Source organism: Diadema setosum, chromosome 9 (genome assembly GCF_964275005.1).
Source record: "Diadema setosum chromosome 9, eeDiaSeto1, whole genome shotgun sequence".
In the NCBI taxonomy this organism is placed as follows: Eukaryota; Metazoa; Echinodermata; class Echinoidea; order Diadematoida; family Diadematidae; genus Diadema; species Diadema setosum.
This window is the reverse complement of record NC_092693.1, coordinates 38,014,262-38,035,920: the sequence shown is the minus strand read 5'-3', so window position 1 is coordinate 38,035,920 and position 21,659 is coordinate 38,014,262. Positions and strand designations below refer to the sequence as shown.

The window sequence follows — 21,659 nt, the reverse complement described above, 5'->3', positions numbered from 1 at the left end:
TTCACGTGACAACGTTTTCTGCAGCAACGGGAATACATTAAAAACTTGGTTCACATTCCAGACCTTGTTTGTCCGTGTTGCACCTGAATGATTTCGGTTGAATAAAATGATTCTTTTGTTGTGATATGTCCTTTTCTGCGTTCTGCCTTGCTTAAATTCACAAAGTGGGGCTTACGTCCCTCTTCTCCCTAAGTTTCCCCATTGTATTAAGATTACATTTTTTTTTTTCTTAAAACTAAAATGATAGCTAGCCAAAGAGATACAGGTTTTTTATTTTCTTTCTTTATTTTATTTCTTTATTTCTTAATGACAACGGTGTTTGAATAAAGTGTATACACTGCAAAACATCCGGTGCTAAATATGAAACACCGAGCTGGTGTTAAATTTTCGGTGCTCATTTATGGTGTTAGATTAACACCTCCGGGTGTCATTTCAAAATATAAAATTGTTTTTTGAATAGTTTCTTAGTTACTGCACTTCTTGTTGATTTTGAACTTCAACAAGACGATCAAGAATTTTCCAATAAAGTACTTGATTTTTGAAAAAATGTGTAAACACATTTACACCACAGTAACACCAGTTGGTGAGGTCTCCTATTGAAGCTGGACGAGTGTTATACCATTGACATTAACACCAGCAATATCAAATCAAAGGATTTCTGGTGGCCAGGTGGCCACTGTTAATGTCGAGCCTTGTGTATATATGTGTGTGTGTGTGTGTGTGTATGTTTTATATATATTTGTATAATCTATATAATGTATATAATGTATAATATATATATAATGTATATATATTTGTATAATCATTGCATTCATGTATGTGATATATCAATACAATGATTATACAAACAATATCATTTTATAAAAGTGGTTGCCCGACAAGGATTTCTGGTGGCCAGGTGGCCACCGTTAATGTTGAGCCTTGTGTGTAATGTGTGTGTGTGTGTGTGTGTGTGTGTGTGTGTGTGTGTGTGTGTGTGTGTGTATGTTTTATATATATATATATATATATATATATATATATATAGATATAGATATATAGTGAAAGAAATTAGACTTGAGGCGGACGTTGCTCTCGATCTTGTTCTCCCTTTTAATCAATTGAGCTTTCGGCCTGTCATCAGGCCTTCATTAAGATCTACCAACAGAACAATAATATTATCTAAATGGCATAATGTGCTATGGTATATGATGGAATGTCATATAACACCAATCTTCTGAAGCATTACCTATGCATTGCATTATACTATGACACATTAAGCCATTTAGATGATATTATTGTTCTGTTGGTATATAGATCCTGATGAAGGCCTGATGACAGGCCAAAAGCTTGATTGATTAAAAGGGAAAATGTCTGCCTCAAGTCTAATTTCTTTCATTATATGCTACCAACAATGAGGCACCATGTACGTTGGGGAAGGCAACAATCTATCGCTCTATAAATAAATGAATACATACATACATAAATAAATACATAAATAAATAAATAAATAAATAAATGTATATGTAAGTATATATATATATATATATATATATATACATATATGTATATATGTAATTGTTTGCCCAATACAAGACTTATTGTAATCTAAATTTTTTTTAAATGGAATATTGAGTTTTGCATGGAGAAAAAAAGCTACTGAAAGAAAGCAGTTAGAGAAAGACAAGATTGAAAATTTGATTTTCATGTTTATTTCACTTATTCACAGTTCTCTCAAGTTAAAGATGGCACAAAACAAGAATTCTAGGACAAACATGAAAACAAAATGGATTAAGGTGGAAGGAATGAAGTCTTGACAAATATGTAATATCAAATATAAACAGATCTTATTCTGTCGCCAGAACACGGATACACTGTATAGCATCGAGTGAAGGCCAGCATGAAACTGAGTTACAGATCTTGTGTAGTGATGTAACTGGAAACCATACAGTTTACAACAAATATGAAGTTATTAATTAAAAGAGTAGATAAATAATATCAGAGTATAATACTCACACACACACACACACACACACAACGTCCTGTTTTGATAGGAACCAACTGACAAGGAGTTTGCATACATTGTATCACCTGCCCTCTAATTGCAATAAATGCCCTTATAAATCCTGAGGCACATATGTGACCACTTAGTTCAAAACCAACAGAAAGTTGGTGATGAGGAAGGAGTCTCTCTTATGGACCAAAATATGTCATTTGGGTTGACCAACTCAAATCTATAAAGTTTGTTTTACCTGAGAGAGTGACCTTTTGTCAACCTGTCAAAGTTGAAATTGAGATATTTGTGTTCTTTTCTGGGCCATATTTTTTTTTTCACAACACGCCTGGGTAACCCTACTCTCTAAATCCTCTTTTCTCCCTTTTCTCTGAAACTGCACCTCATTATGCTCTCTAATTTTCAATCACTTTTTGACTGAGTTAGGATGGTCCAATTTTAATATGTTATTATATATCATTTTAAAGCTTAGAGCTTACTCTTTAGACTATATAGAAAAGTGGAAATATATTTATTTCACATACGTTTTGTGGGTTTTCAGCTGGGCGGTCACACATAGAAAACTGCGCAATAGCAAACACAGTAATACTGTATAGATAATTTCACTCAAGGCACACCTGCATTTGTATTCAGTGATAGATAAACTGGTGTCAGGTATCATCATAACAGTTGATGAATGATTCCATATAAATTAATATAAAATAGTATACATACTTATGATACAGGCCGGCAGTGCATGACAAAAGTTAAAGTGCATGCAGAATATAACAATTGCAAACGATAACCCTCTAGAAGGCTTCACGGTGCACCACGTATTCTTTCTGGAGTATGTGAGTTTATCTAAGTTTATTTAAGCCGGATTTTCCTCTCACATACTCACTAAATATTGCTCATTCCCTTGAGAACGGCGAGAACATGCTTGCCGAAACGTCGGGATTGGGTAGGCCCTTTTCAGGGCCACACACTTACCCCAGAAAGAATATGTGGTGCACCGTGAAGCCTTCTACCACCCAACGTTCTACCACCACGGAAGCCTTCAAAGATTTCAAGATAACCGTCTATCAATATGTCTGTCGGTTTTTGCTCCCTTAGTTTAATCATCGTTTACCTAAATCCCGCGATATGCTTTGCTCAATATCATTGTTATTCTCAAAGTTTTGATAGATCTTGTTGAGCCATGCCAGGAACTGTGTGGGACTATAGACTTTCAGTGGTAGATTTAAACACAGAAGCTGAAAACAACAGGTTCGCTACTCTTACAGAGACTGATCTAAACAACATCGTAGATGATAAGGACACAAAGAAAACAAAGGATGTCATCAATACGCCCTACGAATTTTGGACTCCTACTACTGTTCTGAAAAAGGAATCAGTCTGACGCATATTGAAAGCAAGTCAACCCAAGATTTGTGCCGCTTTCTCCGTACATTCTATGTGGAAGTGCACCGTGGAAATGGGGAATTATACGCTAAGCGCTCTTAGATCACACTACGCTACGGACTTCAATGACATTTTCAACACACTCTTGGCATCAACACTTGCAGTGATGGTGACTTCAATGATGGTGACTTGCTACACAAGGTGAAAATCAATGCCTAAAACGCCTGGCTTGTGTTTAAATCTGGTTGCACTTAGACCAGTGTTTCTACAATACATCATGTAGTCCTGGTCCTGGATTCAGTAGATCCACTAGCACTAGCTCTGTCGCTCGTAGATCTATAAAGGCTAGTCTAACGTTACAGCTGGACTCTCGTCACCCCATACTTCTCCTGTCAACATCAGCTCCAGCATAAATACTCACCAGCAACTTAATTTTCATGGGTGCAAAGTCAAAATTTATTATCAGAAGTAAAAGAACAATAGTTACAATAGTTAACATTTTCAACTTTGCAGACATTTCATCATTCACACTCCTCACAGACAACAGTTGGCCTTACCAAAATCACATATGATTTTTTTCAATAATGTGAAAGAACCATATTATATGACATACTAGATTGCATCCACACAAAGTATCAATAATGCCCAGTGAAATACTTGCACTAATCTTCAAGTCTACTCTGACATTCTATCATCCTGTATATGACTGACAACAACCGAACTCTTGCATAAAAGCTTGCTCTTCTGTAACAGTTAAACTGGCGAAGTGTACTGCAATGTTTAGAAATATGATCCAGAACAAAAAGGAATACATATTTCTTCTTATGAATAATCTACCGGAAAGACCTTGAGTTTGAGCACACAGGATAGCATCACATCTTGTTGGCATGACAACAAGATGGAGAAGATAACATAACTATGCAGGCGACGCTGCTGGAAGACACCATAACATTTCCAAGTCGGCAGCCTCTGGCGATGGTCATCTGCTCTCCCTGAGACGTTTCCACACCGCTGCACGCAGCTCTTCCAGACTCCCTGCCAATGTCTCCCTCCTGATGCTCCTCAGGGCGGAGGAGGGGCAGAATGAGATGCAGTGGTGGAGGAGGCGGGTACAGGACAACATCAGTTCGGTGGTCAGAACCTCACCCTATCCATCAACAAAAGGAGATCAAAGAATACAGTCAGGTCACAACAAGGAAAAGTAGAAATTACGTGGTGCGTAATATATGTCCCCGCCGGAAGTAGCATTTTGTAACAAAATGTGCAATATAGGTAAAAAATCAAGGTCAAAGGTCAAAGAAGTCAAAGGTCAAAATTCTGTGTAGAAGTTTTGAAGCCCTCACCTAGTGCCATCACATAAAGCAAATGGAATCGAAATTGGGTTAGAAATGGCGAAGGAGTAGCATTTTGTACCCAATGTACAATGTAGGTCAAAAATCAAGGTCAAAGGTCAAAGAAGACAAAGGTCAAAATTCTGTGTAGAAGTTTTGAAGCCCTTACCTAGTGCTATCACATAAAGCAAACGGAATCGAAATCGCGTTAGAAATGGCGAAGGAGTAGCATTTTGTAGCAAAATGCACAATATCGGTCAAAAATCAAGGTCAAAGGTCAAAGAAGTCAAAGGTCAAAATTCTGTGTAGAAGTTTTGAAGCCCTCAACTAGTGCCATCACATAAAGCAAACGGAATCAAAATCGGGTTAGAAATGGCGAAGGAGTAGCATTTTGTAGCAAAATGTACAATATAGGTCAAAGGTCAAGGTCAAAGGTCACAACTGAAATTCTGTGTAGAAGTTTTAAAGCTCCCATGTAGTGCTATCATATAAAGCAAACAGAATCAAAATTGGCTCATAAATGACAGAGAAGTAGCAAATTGAACATTTTGATCACACACGGACGCACACACGGACGGACGCACGGACAGACGGACGGACGGACACACACACGTACGGAGCCCGTTTCATAGTCCCCTGCTCGAACTCGTTCGGCGGGGACAATAAGTCCATCAATGACAAGACAGACATTAGAAGGTGATGTGTTTCCTCTTTGGTGGATAAGACACTTGAATGATGCCCTGAGGAAAACCATGGATGTATAAGGCTTTTTTTTTTTTTAATGGACATAACCGCCCTGATCTTTGAAGGACTTAGATAGCTCCTCAGCCAGTGTTCTCAAGTAGTAGAATACGAATTTATTAGCAAGCATAAAATTTGGTTTCCATTGTAGCAGGGATGTGACAACAGGATGACAATAGGCACAATGTTTTAATTCAAGATATACTGAAGAGGATACAGAGAGGCAGCATTTAAAAATACAATCTTTTCTTGAGGCATTCAAATAGTGAAAATAATAACATTCTACTGTGGACATATGCACAAGAATGACAATGTGCATCTAAGCTAGGAGACCAAATGTGTTCAAGTGTTCATGTGTTCAAGGAAGAAAAATGTCTAAAACTCTGAGCAATTCATGATTTCTCTCATCAATCAAATTTTCAGATTAATGTGCCAAACAATCAGTCATCTTAATGGCAAAGGATAGAGTTACAGACTGTAAAATTGTTCATTCAACATTCCATTGACATCAACTAATTAATTGATTCACTCATTCATTCATTCATGAATACATGTAAATCAAGTAATTAATTGATTTATCAATCAGTTCCTTCCAGGAAATATTCCTCCAGTCCCACCTCGTCGAGTCTGACATGTTTTCTGATCCCTGGGGTTGGCTGGGGCTGCTCCACCCCCACCCGACAGTAGAGCTCTCGCATTGCATTGTGGGACTGCAGTAGGGTGGCCATCAGCTGAGGATGCTGGGATAGCAGAGACTGCATTTGACCTTTCACCTCAAGGAATGACCTTAGAAAACAAATCAACAAGTATGGATTTACAGCTCATAGTACAGTCAAATGTGTGGGCAACCAGTAAATGTTGTACATCAAAGTGAAAAAGAAGAATGTGTTGCTTTGATTCAATTCATAACTGAACACTGTGTGCTCATGGCATATAAGGCTATTTGCCAATTTACATTTCAAAGTTTTCTCAAGAAACAGCATTGTGCTAGTGATATACTCAGCTTAATGCAAACCGTTGGGAACAAATGAATTAGTTGCCAATTAAACAGTTTGTTTCTTGCCACCAACATTGAATCTTTATGAACAGTAGCACTGTTTGGCATGTAGAAAGTATAATAGAGAATTTTGATCTTTTCCTTGAAACCTGCATATTCACTTTGTACATAATTACTGACTGAAGACCGAAAGAATAGAGGCCACTCCTGTTATAACAAAGTCCTTGTGACCAGCATTTTCCTCTTTTTTGGATCAAAATTTCATTACAGCCAAATAAATAAAGAATCTAAAGATATGTAGACGATGATTTGGGAACCTGAAGTTTTACTTTGTCTTAAAAAGAATTTCTCTATTACTGTGTTCATTATAATGGGAGTGTTTTGCATCATAAACTGATAGATAAAGTACACATACAGTGTAACTGTTGTGAATTCAAATGCCTGTGTGTGGACGTGTTTGTTTGTTTGTGTGTGTGAGTGTGTGTGTGTGTGTGTGTGTGTGTGTGTGTGTGAAGATTTGGTATTGGTAATTTCAACATGTTGAGAACCAACCTTAGGATGACAACAGGGTATAACGATGAAGCAGATTCAGAAACCACCCCTTTAGGAAGACCTCTCAGATCTAGAAATAAACAATACAAAAACAATGTGTGTGAATTTAGGTCAAAGCACATTTCAAAATGGAAATCAAATTAATGCTTTAACAATACTTCTCTAAAATATTAAATCACCATAACTACGCAAAAATAAGCAGCCTGGAAATCTCGATCCACAAAAACGATTATGTTTGTCTGATTACGTCTTTCTCCCTGTCTTTCTCTCTACACCCTTTCTCCATCTGTCTGTACCTCTTCCTTTCAATCTAGCCATTTATTCTTCTATAAATCTATCTACTGTAAAACAAGATGCATTCGCAGCATGAAATTTTCACAAATTGCCACTGGCATTCAATGCATATAGTGTAGATAAGAAGTTTCATGTGTGTTTTAATTTCATGACTCTTAGTTCTCATGAAATTCACGAAATTAAAATGCATGTGAACATTCCTCATTTTACAGTAATGTATCTATCTATCTATCTTTATCTATCTATCTATCTATCTATCTATCTATCTATATATCTTTATCTATCTATCTATCTATCTATCTTTATCTACCTACCTATCTATCTATCTACCTATCTATCTATCTATCTATCTATCTATCTATCTATCTATCTATCTATCTATCTATCTATCTACCTATCTATCTATCTATCTATCTATCTATCTATCTATCTATCTATCTATTTATCTTCTATCTATCTATCTATCTATCTATCTATCTTTATCTACCTATCTATCTATCTATCTATCTATCTATCTATCTATCTATCTATCTATCTATCTATCTATCTATCTATCCTCCCCCATAATTACTTGTCCTCTTGTGTCTAAAGTACTTGCATAACATATCACATGTTGTTCTTTTGTGATTTCAGACCTAAAATCTCATTTTGTGCAGAATGAACACCTATTGGTACTTTACGGTTCCTACAAGAAACTTTGTCATATTCCTTGGTTCGTGACTCCTTTACGTCAAGGCAATAAAGAAAAATTGATAAACTCTTCTAGGATGAGAGAGGTCACTGACCTGATAAAGCCTGGAGAAGGAAAGGGATGTTCTTGGTGATGAGATGAGTCGTGGTTGGATGATCCCATCTTTTGGTCTGTCCCTCCACCATACCCCAAGCCTTGTCTGCTATCAGACATTCAATCAGTCCTACACTGATCTAGGTAAGTTTAAATATGAAAGAAAAATATAATGGTGTTATGTTTTACCTTATACGTTTCAATGGGGATGATCGTTGTGCTACAGTGATGTGTATCCAGTCATGATTAAGCATTTCCTAAATACAAGGATTATGTTTTTCAATACAAGAATTATGTATGCAATACAAGGGTTGTGTCATTGCAACTGATTGACAAATTGCCCTACATCGAAATAAATATGCACTGAATTGATCAGTGTTTTAGTAGTAGCAATGATTTTTTTATCATGGCTACTACTAAAACACTGATCAATTCAGAGCTTATTCACGTCGATGTAGGGCAATTTGGCAACCAGTTGCAATGAAAAACATCTCGACCGAAGAATTTCATGAATTTGGAAGGATTATGTCATGTAGTGCTGCATCAGGTCATGTGATTTTGGAGCTTAAGTGCAAATTTCTGTGCGGTGATACTGGGCAAAATTTGGATAGGTTGTCAAATATGGCTTCTTCGCCTAACCCTCTGAAAAACCAGTATTTTTACATAACACAGACATTGCATGAAGTGCACTTACCGGTGGTAATACCTGAGTTAAAGGGTATAAATGAGAGACTGGACATGAATAGACTTTTTATGTCAGAAAAAGGAAAGGTCTTAAGAACACTCAATACATGCAGAATATTATTTCTGATAAAGGGCAGAATGAAAAATGAAATATGAGACTTGCTCCACAAAGACATATAGATGAAGAAATGATCAGCTTGGTTGTGTTCTGACCTCTGAACAGCTGGTAAAAATGTCAATGACATTCAAAAGATTGTCCATTGCTCATATTCGTGCTTTGGTTTTTGCACAAGTACAGGATGATATGATTCCTTGGTATTTCTTACAAACTCCTCTTCAATTCTATAACTTCCAGTAAATGAGCGACAACATTTACTTTCTGGAGTCCTAAAAGCATTTTGACACTAATAGTCATATGACAAGTCTGATGGTATCATACAAATTGACAAGTTGGTACCAATACATGCTCAAAGCTCAAAGGACAAAATGATGAAAGGGAAATACTGCAGATGCAACGAATCATCAAAGATTGAGGGGAAGGTGGTTGTTGTAGCAGCAATCAACTGCAAATGAGGGGATAAACAACGCTCAAAAGATTTGTCTTCTTGGAGGACTACTCATACCGATTGCTGCTCTTGGCGATCCTTGGATACCAGATGCAGGACCGCATCCAGGGTGGCACTTCTGTCTTCTGGTCTGCACTGCTGCATGACTGCCTTGTGGATTGCGACAGCACGTAGCCATGGAGGGGTTGCCGTGGAAACACCAACATCAGTTCTGACTCCCAGAGCCATGGATTTCAACAAACTAGATGAGGTAGAAAGAGTGGATGATGATGCTGATGTTCTTTTATGAATACTTCTGCCTTTCTTGACAATACCCTGAGCACTGTTAAAGAGATCCCTGAATTGCTGGAAAACCTCTGGAGCTGGTTTTTGCCCGTAGCCATGCATGATGAACGGCCACAATCGACTCCAATGAACCTGCGAGATGCAATGACAACAAAATACATCTCTTATAATGCAAGTAGGTGGTTAGCAGTCACAATCACAAGAAACGTACATCACATGGAATCAAAAAATTGAGTGAAGGTCAAAGGACAAATATCATAATTTTTCTGTGGTGAGCAGGAGATCACTGCAAAGTATCACAGCAAAGTTCATATGAAAGTTAAAGAATCACACTCTGGTCTGACATTTTTTTCTGACAATGCTTCACTTGTTTCTGGCAAAAAAACCAAGCACAGAAAAGTTGTGATATTCCTAATGTTGCAATTTTCCCTACCAGTATGACCACCCTGTAATATGACTGTATAAGTAAGAAGCACATTCCATCACTCTATTGTACTCACCAGTATGGAGGAGACCAGAATAGGACAAGATACCAGAAAAGACCTGAGGAGCGCATCACTGGTCTGTCTGGACACCAGCATCACACCCTGAGAATAATATACATAAGATATACTTAACATACAGCTTAGTTCCTCATTCCGTCAGAATGTCCACAAACATTTACATCATCCACTCACAGGTAAAGTTGTTGGAGATCGCAATTTGCCTTGAGTCACACATACTTGACCACATGATTGTTATGTATATTTGTATTATTTTGAGAAAAGGACAACAAATAAAGTTTTAGAGTATCTGAAAGCAACTTCATGTGTCACACAGTGCAGCAAGTACAGTTAAATCATTATCATATAATAATAATATATTACCCAGGGTAGTCTCTTCAGTGTTGTCACTGCTCTACCAGAGGGCCCTGCCATTATTATTACCCTAGCATTGCCAGGTACCCATTTATACACCTGGGTCGAGAGGGACATGGTGGGTAAAAGCATCTTGTCCAAGGGCGTAAGTACTGGGCGGGATTCGGACTTGGGTCCTCCGATTGGGAGTTGGGAGTCTTATCCGCTACGCCACAGCGCCCCATCATTGGCATCATTGGCATCAGAAGGGGTAGGGATAGGGATAGGGGGAGGGGAACGAGTATGAGTATGACAATTAATATGATAGTATTTATAGTATTAACTGAACTTACTGCAATGCTGTTTCATTACGGTAATTAAATATATACCTTGACAAGATGTGCAGTTATCAGGTATGGTAAGCTGCCCCATGCCTCCACACAGTGTCTTCTCTGGTGAATAAAAAAATATAAAGACATGATGTAAACAGCAGGTTATACCCAATCCCTGAAATAAACATAAATTTGAACAAATCAAACAAATTCAACATATGATTGAAGTCAATCTTCATTGACTAGGGGTGCGTTCGAGCGCTCTCCTAAAGCGAACTGTACGGTACCATACCCGTGCCAGAGGAGCGCTCGAACGCTCCTAAAGTGTACCGTACCGTACTGTACCGAGCCAAAAGTGGACCACTTCCCGATGTGCTCCAAAAGCGTACCAAAGCGTACCAAAAGTTCGTTGTAAAGCATGCACGTATCATGCGCATACGTCACAAGGCAAATGCATCATTCTCTTTGTTCGGGACAGGTGTAAGTAGTTCAAGCGCCAGGTGGATGACATTACTTGCTACAAACAAGCTCGACCTTTTCTAAAAATAACTCATGAGGTACGCTTTCTCCACAGAGCGCTCGAACGCTCCAAAACTGGCACAGTTCGGTACGGTACACTTTGGTTCAGTTCGCTTAGGTTTGCTTTAGAGCGCTCGAATGCACCCAAAGTAAAAACTACATATCATACTGAATGGCCAAAATCTACAAGTAATTGTATAGTTGATGAAAACTATTTGTACTGCGCATGAATTCTACAATGGAGTGCAAAAGCAGGGATGACTATCCAGGAATTTCTTGAAAACATAGCAGTATGAAGCCAGCATCATCTGCACCAACCTTCACGATGGAGAAACACAAACAAATAAAGGGATATCTGCTACACAAATATATGAAATTAGGCCATTTCAAATCTCAAAATGCAAATTACATTTACGTTGTGACAACAATTATATTAAAAGGATCGTATAGTTTTGGTTGAGACCTAATTTCAGGTTTCTATCATTTTTTGGTGAGATAATGAGACACCTCTTATGAAATATGAAAGAGCATGTAATTCCATGAGGAATATGTTTATTTGATGAAAATTGGTTTTGAAATGGCTGAGATATCCAAAACAGAGCGATTCTAATAAGTTTGAGACCCACACTTTATTACGATCGCTTTGTTTGAATTTGTTTTGGGATGTTTCAGTCATTCCAAACCCGATTTTCATCAAATAAATTTTGAATTCCTCTTAAAATAGTATGCTCTGTACTATTTCATAAGAATTTTCTTGATATCTCGCAAAAACTTAAAAGCCCCTTTCTCATCTCTACCAATACTGTACCATCCCTTTAACCCAACGAATACAAGTCCGGAGTATATATTTATCTGTCTCACTATCTATCTACTCATCTATTTGTCTATTTATCTATCTATTCATTATGTATCTATCTTTCCTATCTATCTATATTATCTATCTTTCCCATAAATCGTCCCATCTATCTGTCTATCTATTTATCTATCTATCCTACCTCTCTATATACCTATCTATCTCTCCTATATCTATCTATCTATCTATCCATCTGTCTATCCATGTATCATTCCTATTTATCTGTCTCTCTATCTATCTATCTACTCATCTATTTTCTATTTATCTATCTATTCATTTACATATGTATCTATCTTTCCTATCTATATTATCTATCTTTCCCATAAATCTTCCTATCTATCTGTCTGTCTATCTATCTATCTGTCTATTTCTATCTATTTATCTATCTATCCTACCTCTCTATATACCTTTCTATCTCTCCTATATCTACCTATCTATCTATCTGTCAATCTATCTATCTATCTATGTATCCATTTATCTATTTATTCTAATCTGCAAACTGGATGCAGAATGGCAAATAGTCAAGATAGCTCACTTAAGCCGTTCAGCTCAGGTGAGCTGGTACCGTAAAACGAAGACTGTTTGCGTGCAGTTTAATTTCGCGAGCGCCAACATTCGCAAAGTTAAAATGCATGTGAAAGTTCTTACCTACACAATATGCATTGTATGCCAGTGGCAAGTCGCAAAAATTTCATGCTGCAGGAAAGGCCGTCAGCTCCAATTCACGAAATTTTCATGCCGCGAATATATCGTGTTTTTCAGTAAGTACAACAGAGACCTGTATGTGATGACAAATGGCAGGATGGACTCTATCAATTTGTGGATTCTGGATCTTACCAAGAGTTGGTTGATGAAAGTAGACAGCTTCTGCAGACTGCTTTCACTTGGTACTTTGCCAGGATGAGATGAGAAGATCAGATAGGGTGGCAGACAACACATCAACCTTTTCAAAACCAGCCATCATGGAAAAAAAGAACACATACACAATATATGTCTTTATCAGACGTAGAAATAAAATGAAATGAAGTAAAGTACAAATGAAAAACTGAAAACAAGAACAAAGTGTTGAAACTGACTGACAAATTACCCTTCATTGACATAAATACACACAGATGATTTAGTGTTTTGAGTATAACAGCCAATCAAAGATTGGGCATAGATTCACAGGCATAGATACTTGGGTGGGAAGCCACGACATCCTGATTGCTTGACAGGCATCATATCCACTAGACTACCAAGCATTTTTGTCAATCTGTTGCAATAAAAACAATTTGACTATACAGTATGTCCCCAAAAAAAATACAATCAATTTTTTGCATTGATAACACCCAATATGATTAAACTGTCTAAATGCTACTTCAGGGTCTTGAAATATAACATCTTAGCTCTATTTTGCAGAAAACCCTATTCAATTTGGTTAGGCGGTCACAGAGAAATATGGAATGTTGTAAAGCCTGTCATGAGTCTGATTCTTCCAAGTTTAGCACTCTGATGCTTTTGTGTGTGAATACAATAGACAGAACTTGGAGGGAAGAGATTCTCGACATCCTCTACAAAATTCCTCATTTCTCTTTGACCACTGAAGCAAATCGAATGGGGTTTTCTGCAAGATGTGGGCAATGAGTTATAGTTTCATACCCTGAATTTGTATTTGGATTGATTCACTATTTTTAAAGATATCATTGAGCAGGGTCCTGTTTTAATTTTTTTGGGACATATCGTAGAATCATTAATTTGAATAAATATGCTGTACCTGCCATTATAAGGGATCAGAATCATCACTGGCTATAATTGGGAATAACCAAATTTTGAACAGAAGACATTGTTTGGCATAACAAGCATGAACATTAACCTAGCATCACTTTACTCATCACTTTAATGTGTCACTTTAATCATGTCAATCATGGCCTCACCTTGTAAATGACTGAACTTCAATGGCCTCTAGAGGGAAGCACACACCACTGGATGCAGAGTCACTGGTCCCTTTGGAGGTAACACTGTCCAGTCTCTTATTGAGAACTCCAAGCAGCCATATGTCATGTGACTTGTCCTCCTCACCACCTGACACATGGGTGGGGGCATCATCCAGGCCAATCATTGGAATGAGCTCCTGCCGGAAAAAGTTTGCAAAGGTGAATGAATTACTTACAGTGCAGATGATAAGTATTCTATCTACCAGTCACTTGAAAACATGAGACGCATATCGTCGCTGGGGTGATAAGACCTTGTATCTGCAATTTTGGTGAAAATGACTTTTTTGGATTAATGGTCAAATAATGGGTCAAGTGATGTCCTGTCCAAATCCCAACTGTCTTACTCCAAAAATGAAGCCATCACGGCATGTCAAAGGAAAGGCTATCCCATTCGCCACAGTGCTTTGGCCGTCATGTTTTTTGGCTCTCCTGAACATTTGACATTTTGTAGATTCGAGGTCTTATCGCCCCAGCGACGATATGCTCCTTGAATATTATAAGTACTATGCGAAATCTGAATAAATCTCACAATTCAGGACAAGCTGAGAAGAAATGTGTGTTAACTGTCACTCAAATGGATTGTCACAATGACTGAGTTAAGAGCATCTTTCAAGAATTTACACACTGCATGCACCGGTCAGTTAAAATACAAATAGTGAATGGTCACAAGTGCAATGGAACAAGATTTGGCATGAGGAGAAAGATAGAGGCGCTCTATTCAACGAGGTGAAGATGAGTTGCATAGTGCACCTCATCTTTTATTGAGTACAAAATCTTGTTTCACTGCATGAGTAAAGATCATACACTATTTGCTTTATTCAACACCCTATACGTCAACATAATGTCGTTCCCATACCGGTTCTTGAATTCAGTACAGAAATGGCAACCATTTGTGACCCGCTACAACAAAAAGGTCCTAAAGTCGCGCACGGTCGAAGCCTTGAAAATCGAGTTTGAAGTCAGAGCATCATAATTGGTCAAAATGTACGATTTTCTGATTTTGACATATTATTGGAGTCTGACATGTCTTCTATCATCTGTCGAAATTTTGAAGCAAAATGATGAAAGGAAAGACCAAAAAATAGCGTGTTTCTGGGCCATGTTTTTGGCGTTTCAACCATGCAGAAACCGGTTCGAAAATTTGGATTGAGCGCCACATACAGGCTCCGCCCCTAACAACGACCGGAGTGATCTCATCGGTCAGTTTGCTGCTTGCCGCTAACCGAAGCGTGAAGCTCGCATACAGCGAAGTCGACTGGTGCGTGCGGGCGGGGTGCGCTATGCCCAGCCGCTTCTCCTGGCATCCTGGTCACTGATTGGTCGGTGAGGAGACCGCCGACGCTGTGCTTGAATGAGCATTTCGGGGGTTGCTAGGGTTTACCTTCCGGAGGTGAAAACTGGCTACGTGCCCCTTGATCGCGATTGCGTTGCAAAGAAAAGTTTTAGGGCGCTTTTCTCGAAACAGTGATTTCCCATACGTCTCGACATGCTCTCTTTTAAACATCGATATCTCCGCACCCGATTATTTTCATAAGATGTGTTATATATCAATTTAAAGCAGAAAGATTAGGGAATTTTGTCATGCAATTTTCAAATAATCGACCTCACCCGACTTTAGGATCATTTTGTTGTAGCGGGTCACATTTTTTTTTTTTTCATCAAAAGGCAAACGAGCGGCACAGTACAGTCAGTTGTACACAAAAGCGATCAGTTGAAGTTGTGATCAGTAAAAATGAGTGACTGAACGTGCCCTTGTAACTGATTTAGTGCGCATGACAAAGGAATATCCATTGTGACGTCAGAGGCATGCAATGGTCCAAAAACTATGAGTAATTCTCACGAGTTCAACACAGGAGTCGATGTAAATTGGGGATGTCAGCTGTGCATTATCCATTTTCGCTCACACAAAGTTGCATGGCTCATCAGCAACAGTGTGCAATAGTCCATTGAACTGCATGTCACATGATGAGCAATCAACCAATCAGATAGCTAGAATCTTTTTAGATGTTGTATAAAGCCAGTCTGTACCTGCAGCATCTGAAGCAGTTCTCTCCAGCAGGTGTGTTGGTTGCCATGGGGATACCAGGGAGGGCATGGGGCAGGGTGTGGCTCCAAGAGGTCAGCCTCACTCGACCCTGCTGAGGTGCCATCCTGGGGATTAACCTCATTGTGTGTTGCCACGCCCATGGCCCTGGTCTGGTGGTCCAGCAAGCCATGCACCAGGTCCTCACACACCTGTCTGTGGGACCCTTGACAACCCCCCTGGGTCTTGGGGTGGGGTAGGAAGTGACAGAGGAGAGCCCACTGATGAAAGTCGTGCCTGGAGTTAAAATGAAACAAGTTTTCACAAAGCACATCAACAAACAATGAAATTCATTTTTTCAAAATTTTGTTTCCATTTTGTTTCCACAGACCAGGTTTCACAAAAGCAACATGTACAAAACACTGTATGTTGATTTTTTCTTCTTTTTCTGTCATTCATAAATAAGTAGACTGATACTTTTAAACATTTCATAATTACTGTAAAACATGATATATTCGCGGCATGATTTTTTCGCGAATTGGAGCCGACGGCCTTTTTTGCGGCATGAAATTTTCGCGAACTGCCACTGGCATTCAATGCATATAGCTAGTGTAGAAAAGAACTTTCACGTGCATTTTAATTTCGCGAATCTTCGCGCTCGCAAAATTCGCGAAATTAAAATGCACGCAAACATTCCTCGTTTTACAGTAGTCAGAGCAAAGTTTTAGATCCCTACTGTCTTGAGTTTGCCTTGTGTGGATGGTGCACCAACACTTTTTTCTTTAAGATAGCATGCATTTCTCCTCATTTCAGTTATAAAAATGGTGATCAATATCTCTAATAATACAAAAATTACACAGTAAAAAAAAATAAAAGCAGGAGGAAGCATCAAAACAAAAGAAAACTTACTCTGTCTATGCTAATAGTTATACTTACCATAATATTCAATTCATCATCATAATCATGACAGGAAAATGAATTTGACAGAATATTACATCTCATGAGGAAGAAACATAAAATGGGACACTCACCTTTCAGAGTCATTTAGGTAATCTTCATGAGGGAGCACACACAGTTCACAGGCTATCCACTTTGTCAATGAGAGCTGGAAGGTGTAAGCAGTAAGAAATGCAAGACTACATGAACACAGAACTGTGCTGAACACTTGTAAAGCAGCGTTCATCGCAAAGTTCTTGTGATAAAGTCTTGTGATTATAAAAATAATAAATAATACACACATTTCTAAAGTGCAGAAACTATATGCATTGTATGTATAATATAGCTATACATTCCTGTAGCTGTAAGAACTCCTTGTAGCTTGTATGATGAACTGATAAATCTTATCAGAAGGAACAAATTACTCTATCTGCAATCAACAAACATAAACCTTTTTTTATATACACATTTTTCTTCAGGCTGAGAAAAAAACAGCCAATCACTCTATAATCACTACAGTACAGTACTCATCACACTGATACACAAAATAACACTCAACGTACAAACCAAGATTCACCCCAGCACAATGCACACCGCACTGCACTGCACACCCTTCGCACAATTACTTCCCACTCAGTGAGTGGCAAGATTTTCTTTATGTATCTCTTTATTGTGCCCTTCGTACAATTACCCCCCACTCAGTGAGTGGCAAGATTTTCTTTATGTATCTCTTTACCTGGGACCATCTTCCTCGTCAAGCTTAGCTTATGATGATGGTCCCCTGCATTTCATTTTCATCATTTCCTATTGCTTCCTTTTATATATAATATTCGTTCTTGAAAAAAAAAAATGTATGTATGATCCAAACGTTACGAATATTAGCTCTGTAAATGACTACGTAAGTATTTTGTTGATTTGTTGATTTGTATTGATTTTGAAATGCAGAAATAACTAGAAATGACGCTTTGGCGACTGGTATGCCTCCGCCATAATGCATGATTTTCCCAATAGGTCTAGATAGTACATGTGGACAATGTGTGATTACATTTTCACAAAATTGGCAAAATATTGAAATGACAAGTTTGTCACAAATGTGTTGAATGTTCACCTTCCTTGACCTAGGTTTAATTGGATGAATAGGAGAGCATGTATCTGGGGATTTAAGGACTTTAACTTGACTTTGACCCATTCATACATTTAGGCATTGAGTTATTTTCAAGGTACAGGTGTGGAGAAAAAGTGCAATTTCTGAATTGAATAGTAAATTGTTACCATTTTCATCTGGCCCTTGACCCTAAAATTCATAAGATAATCACTTTTCAGGTAGAACATGCATAATATGTACTAAGTTTCAAGATAACTTGAACCACTTCGAGATATGGAGGAAAAAGTTAGTTCAGCACTCTCACTTGACCTTTTGACCTTTGAGGCAAAAAAAGAAGAAAAAAAAAACTTTCCAGAGAATTTCTATTAGGTTACACATGCATACACCAAGTGTAAAAAAATAATAACCCTGCTGGCATTGCATAAATATGAGGGAAATAGTAAAATTTTGAAGTGTTGCACTTGACCTTTGACCCCTGACCTTTGACCCCATGAACCCTACATTCTCTAGATAATCACTTCCAGTCAGTACATGTATATACTATGTTCCATGAAGATACCTTGAACAATTTTCCAAGGCACAGAGAAAAAAAAGAAGTTTTGATATTTTTACTTGACCTTTTGACCTTTGACCTCATGACCCAAACTTTCACCAGAGAATCTTAATTGGGTAATACATGTATACACTAAGTTTCAAGAAAATATCTTCAGGCATTCAATAGATATGGCGAAAATAGTGAAATTTCACGTATTTGACCCTGACCTTTTGACCTTTGACCTTTGACCTCATGACGCAAACTTTCACCAGAGAATCTTAATTGGGTAATACATGTATACACTAAGTTTCAAGAAAATATCTTCAGGCATTCAATAGAAAATAGTGAAATTTTATGTATTTGACCTTGACCTTTTGACCTTTGACCTTGAGCATGTGCACCCAAAAGTTGATAGGCACAACTTCACCCCCTAATACACATACATGCTAAGTTTCATTAGGATACCTCAACAGGTTTTGATAGTTACCTTGTCCACAAAATTCATTACGGACGGACGGACGGACGGACGGACGGACAACCCGAAAACATAATGCCTCCGGCACCACTTCATGGCGGAGGCATAAAAACTGAACTGAACTGAACTGAACTGAAGTACTAACAACAATAATAAATCACTTAAAGTTTCAAACATTCAATTGCCGGCATGGTGGTGAGAATTCATGGCCAGATGAAATAAAAGAATATGAATGATGAGTTCCATGTTGAAATCAATATGAGCGCAAGTATTACCATCCTTCTTAAAGCCTTTGGACATACTAACCGGAGTTCTACAAAGTTGACTGAGAAGTGATCGGGTAGACAGAATTCTCTTCCCACAAGAAATCAAGACATCTTCCTCTGAGTATGAGAAACACACAGATAGGAACAAAACAGTGAAAGAACATAAGTCAACTTTGTATTTTTGGACGAAAGTTTCAAAATGATTGAAGGGTCTGTAATCTGTAAGTCTGTCATGTATCAGTACAAGTTGTGACAAAATGCATACTTGGAGTCAAGAAGGCCTGAGCTTTTGATCCTAGAAGAAACTTTGTCAGAAGCAAAATGACAAACAAGTATGGATGCAATCACGTGTAAGGATTACAGGCAAGAAGAACAGTCTGGGCAGGGTTAGGAAGGGATACAGAACAAAGAGAAGAAAAGGGGGTGGGTTAGAAGTCAAAGGCAGGCCAGGAGCCAAACATGTATGGAGGGGGATTAAAGCAAGGGTGGTGAGTAGACAAAAGGCAGAGGTGGGCCAGCGATAATCCCAAGGATCATAAGGAGCAACCTGTGAAGGATGAAGGTGAATAGGGAGGCAACATCAAGCAACATAAGGAACAATAAAAGGGTGAAAAATAGGAAAAGAGTGTAACAGCAACAGCATGAGTGAAGGGGGGGGGGTAGTTGAACAAGCAGCAAGAAATACTTGATACATTTTCTACTGAGAAGATACATAAGACAAGGGGCCTGTTTCCTAAGAGTTACGATTGGTCTTGCGCTTGATTCATTGAGCGCAGGGAATTGAGTGTAAGATCAATCTTACTATCATTCTTCATGAGACATGCCCCAGATGTACAGTTTGATATATCAATATATTGGATCATACGAGATTATCATACTGCTAATGTGGAATATTTCATGGTATGGAAATTTTCACAAATTTAATGGTCTTCATAACTATGGCTTGGATCAAAACATGTGAATATTTTGGGGAAATACTGAAATATGCACAGGATTATTCTCATCCACAAAATCAAATGCAAGAGACCTTCAAACTTGTGAAAGTTTTCACTTTTACAGAATAGTATACTTGATATCAGATAAGACATAAACAGTGCATGCAAATTCTTCTTTATTTATATTGGTTTGATCATTTTTGACTAAGGTAGGTTTTGTATCTAGTTTCCAAAATAATCAATTTATATGCTTGTGATGGATGAAAACCACTCAATACCTAGTATATCATGTGACAATTTAACAGCAATATGAACATCTTTTTCTCACAAAAGCACACATACAATGTACCTTCTTGAAGACAGAGGTCGACTGCATAATCACTGCTCTCCCTCAACACAGAATGGACTCGAGGCATGATGAAACAGAACTACACAAAATAAAGAATAGTAGACACATTTTCTGTGATTAGACTGCAGCGACATCAAACTCAAAATAAAAGTGAATCAAAGTGGCAATCAACTCCCATTTCAATTTTGACTGTGATGAAAAGAGTAACTTCAGATATACAGGAAAAGGACTGCAACTAATTGACAAATGTCCTACATCGACATAAATAAAACACTGATCAATTCAGTGCTTATTTACGTCGATGTAGGGCAATTTGACAATCAGTTGCAATGAAAACATCTCAACGACATCTCAGCAACAAACTTTGCTTCCGATGAGTGACCGATAAGAGAAAATCTCTGTGGAATTGGGGTATAATGCAGATCACAGACTAGCAACAAACACTGTCCATCAAGGGTAAAACCTCACAAAAGGATCAATCATCAGATACTATAAAACACAATATTTTCGCGGCATGAAATTTTTGCGAATGGGAGCTGACGGCCTTATTTGCGGCATGAAATTTTCGTGAGTTGCCTCTAACATTCAATACGTATAGTGTAGACAAGAACTTTCACATGCATTTTAATTTCGCGAATCTTGGCTCTCCCAAAACTAAATTGCACACGAACATTCCTCGTTTTACAGTAATCAGAAGCAACATGGGATACGTACCTTGTCTAGAAGAGCCTGAGGTATGTCGCCCTCTAGAGAGCTAGTGGCCATCTGCTCAGGGTTATTGCACTTTCTTGTGATCAAAAAGAGATGCAGGATGACTGATGTAAACCTGGAGCAAAAAAAACCAACAAAACAAAACAAGGAAAAGTAGAAATTACGCGGTGCGTAATATATGTCCCCGCCGGAAGTAGCATTTTG

General features: G+C 38.1%; 1 protein-coding gene across 1 annotated transcript in view; it reads right to left on the bottom strand.

The window, feature by feature from the left end:
• Positions 1 to 2,957: 2,957 nt before the first annotated feature.
• Positions 2,958 to 21,659, bottom strand: part of LOC140233373 (Fanconi anemia group A protein-like) — a 50,343-nt gene continuing 31,641 nt past the window's right edge. Inside the window, exons 25-37 of the mRNA XM_072313478.1 lie at positions 21,459 to 21,570; positions 20,738 to 20,823; positions 17,175 to 17,279; positions 16,149 to 16,440; positions 14,061 to 14,257; positions 12,985 to 13,090; positions 10,833 to 10,895; positions 10,108 to 10,194; positions 9,380 to 9,739; positions 8,074 to 8,212; positions 6,995 to 7,064; positions 6,063 to 6,231; positions 2,958 to 4,520 (exon numbers count right to left, since the gene is read on the bottom strand). Of these exons, the coding sequence (XP_072169579.1) occupies positions 4,353 to 4,520; positions 6,063 to 6,231; positions 6,995 to 7,064; positions 8,074 to 8,212; positions 9,380 to 9,739; positions 10,108 to 10,194; positions 10,833 to 10,895; positions 12,985 to 13,090; positions 14,061 to 14,257; positions 16,149 to 16,440; positions 17,175 to 17,279; positions 20,738 to 20,823; positions 21,459 to 21,570 (1,954 nt within the window). The 3' untranslated portion in view covers positions 2,958 to 4,352. The remainder of the gene's footprint in view (positions 4,521 to 6,062; positions 6,232 to 6,994; positions 7,065 to 8,073; positions 8,213 to 9,379; positions 9,740 to 10,107; positions 10,195 to 10,832; positions 10,896 to 12,984; positions 13,091 to 14,060; positions 14,258 to 16,148; positions 16,441 to 17,174; positions 17,280 to 20,737; positions 20,824 to 21,458; positions 21,571 to 21,659) is intronic.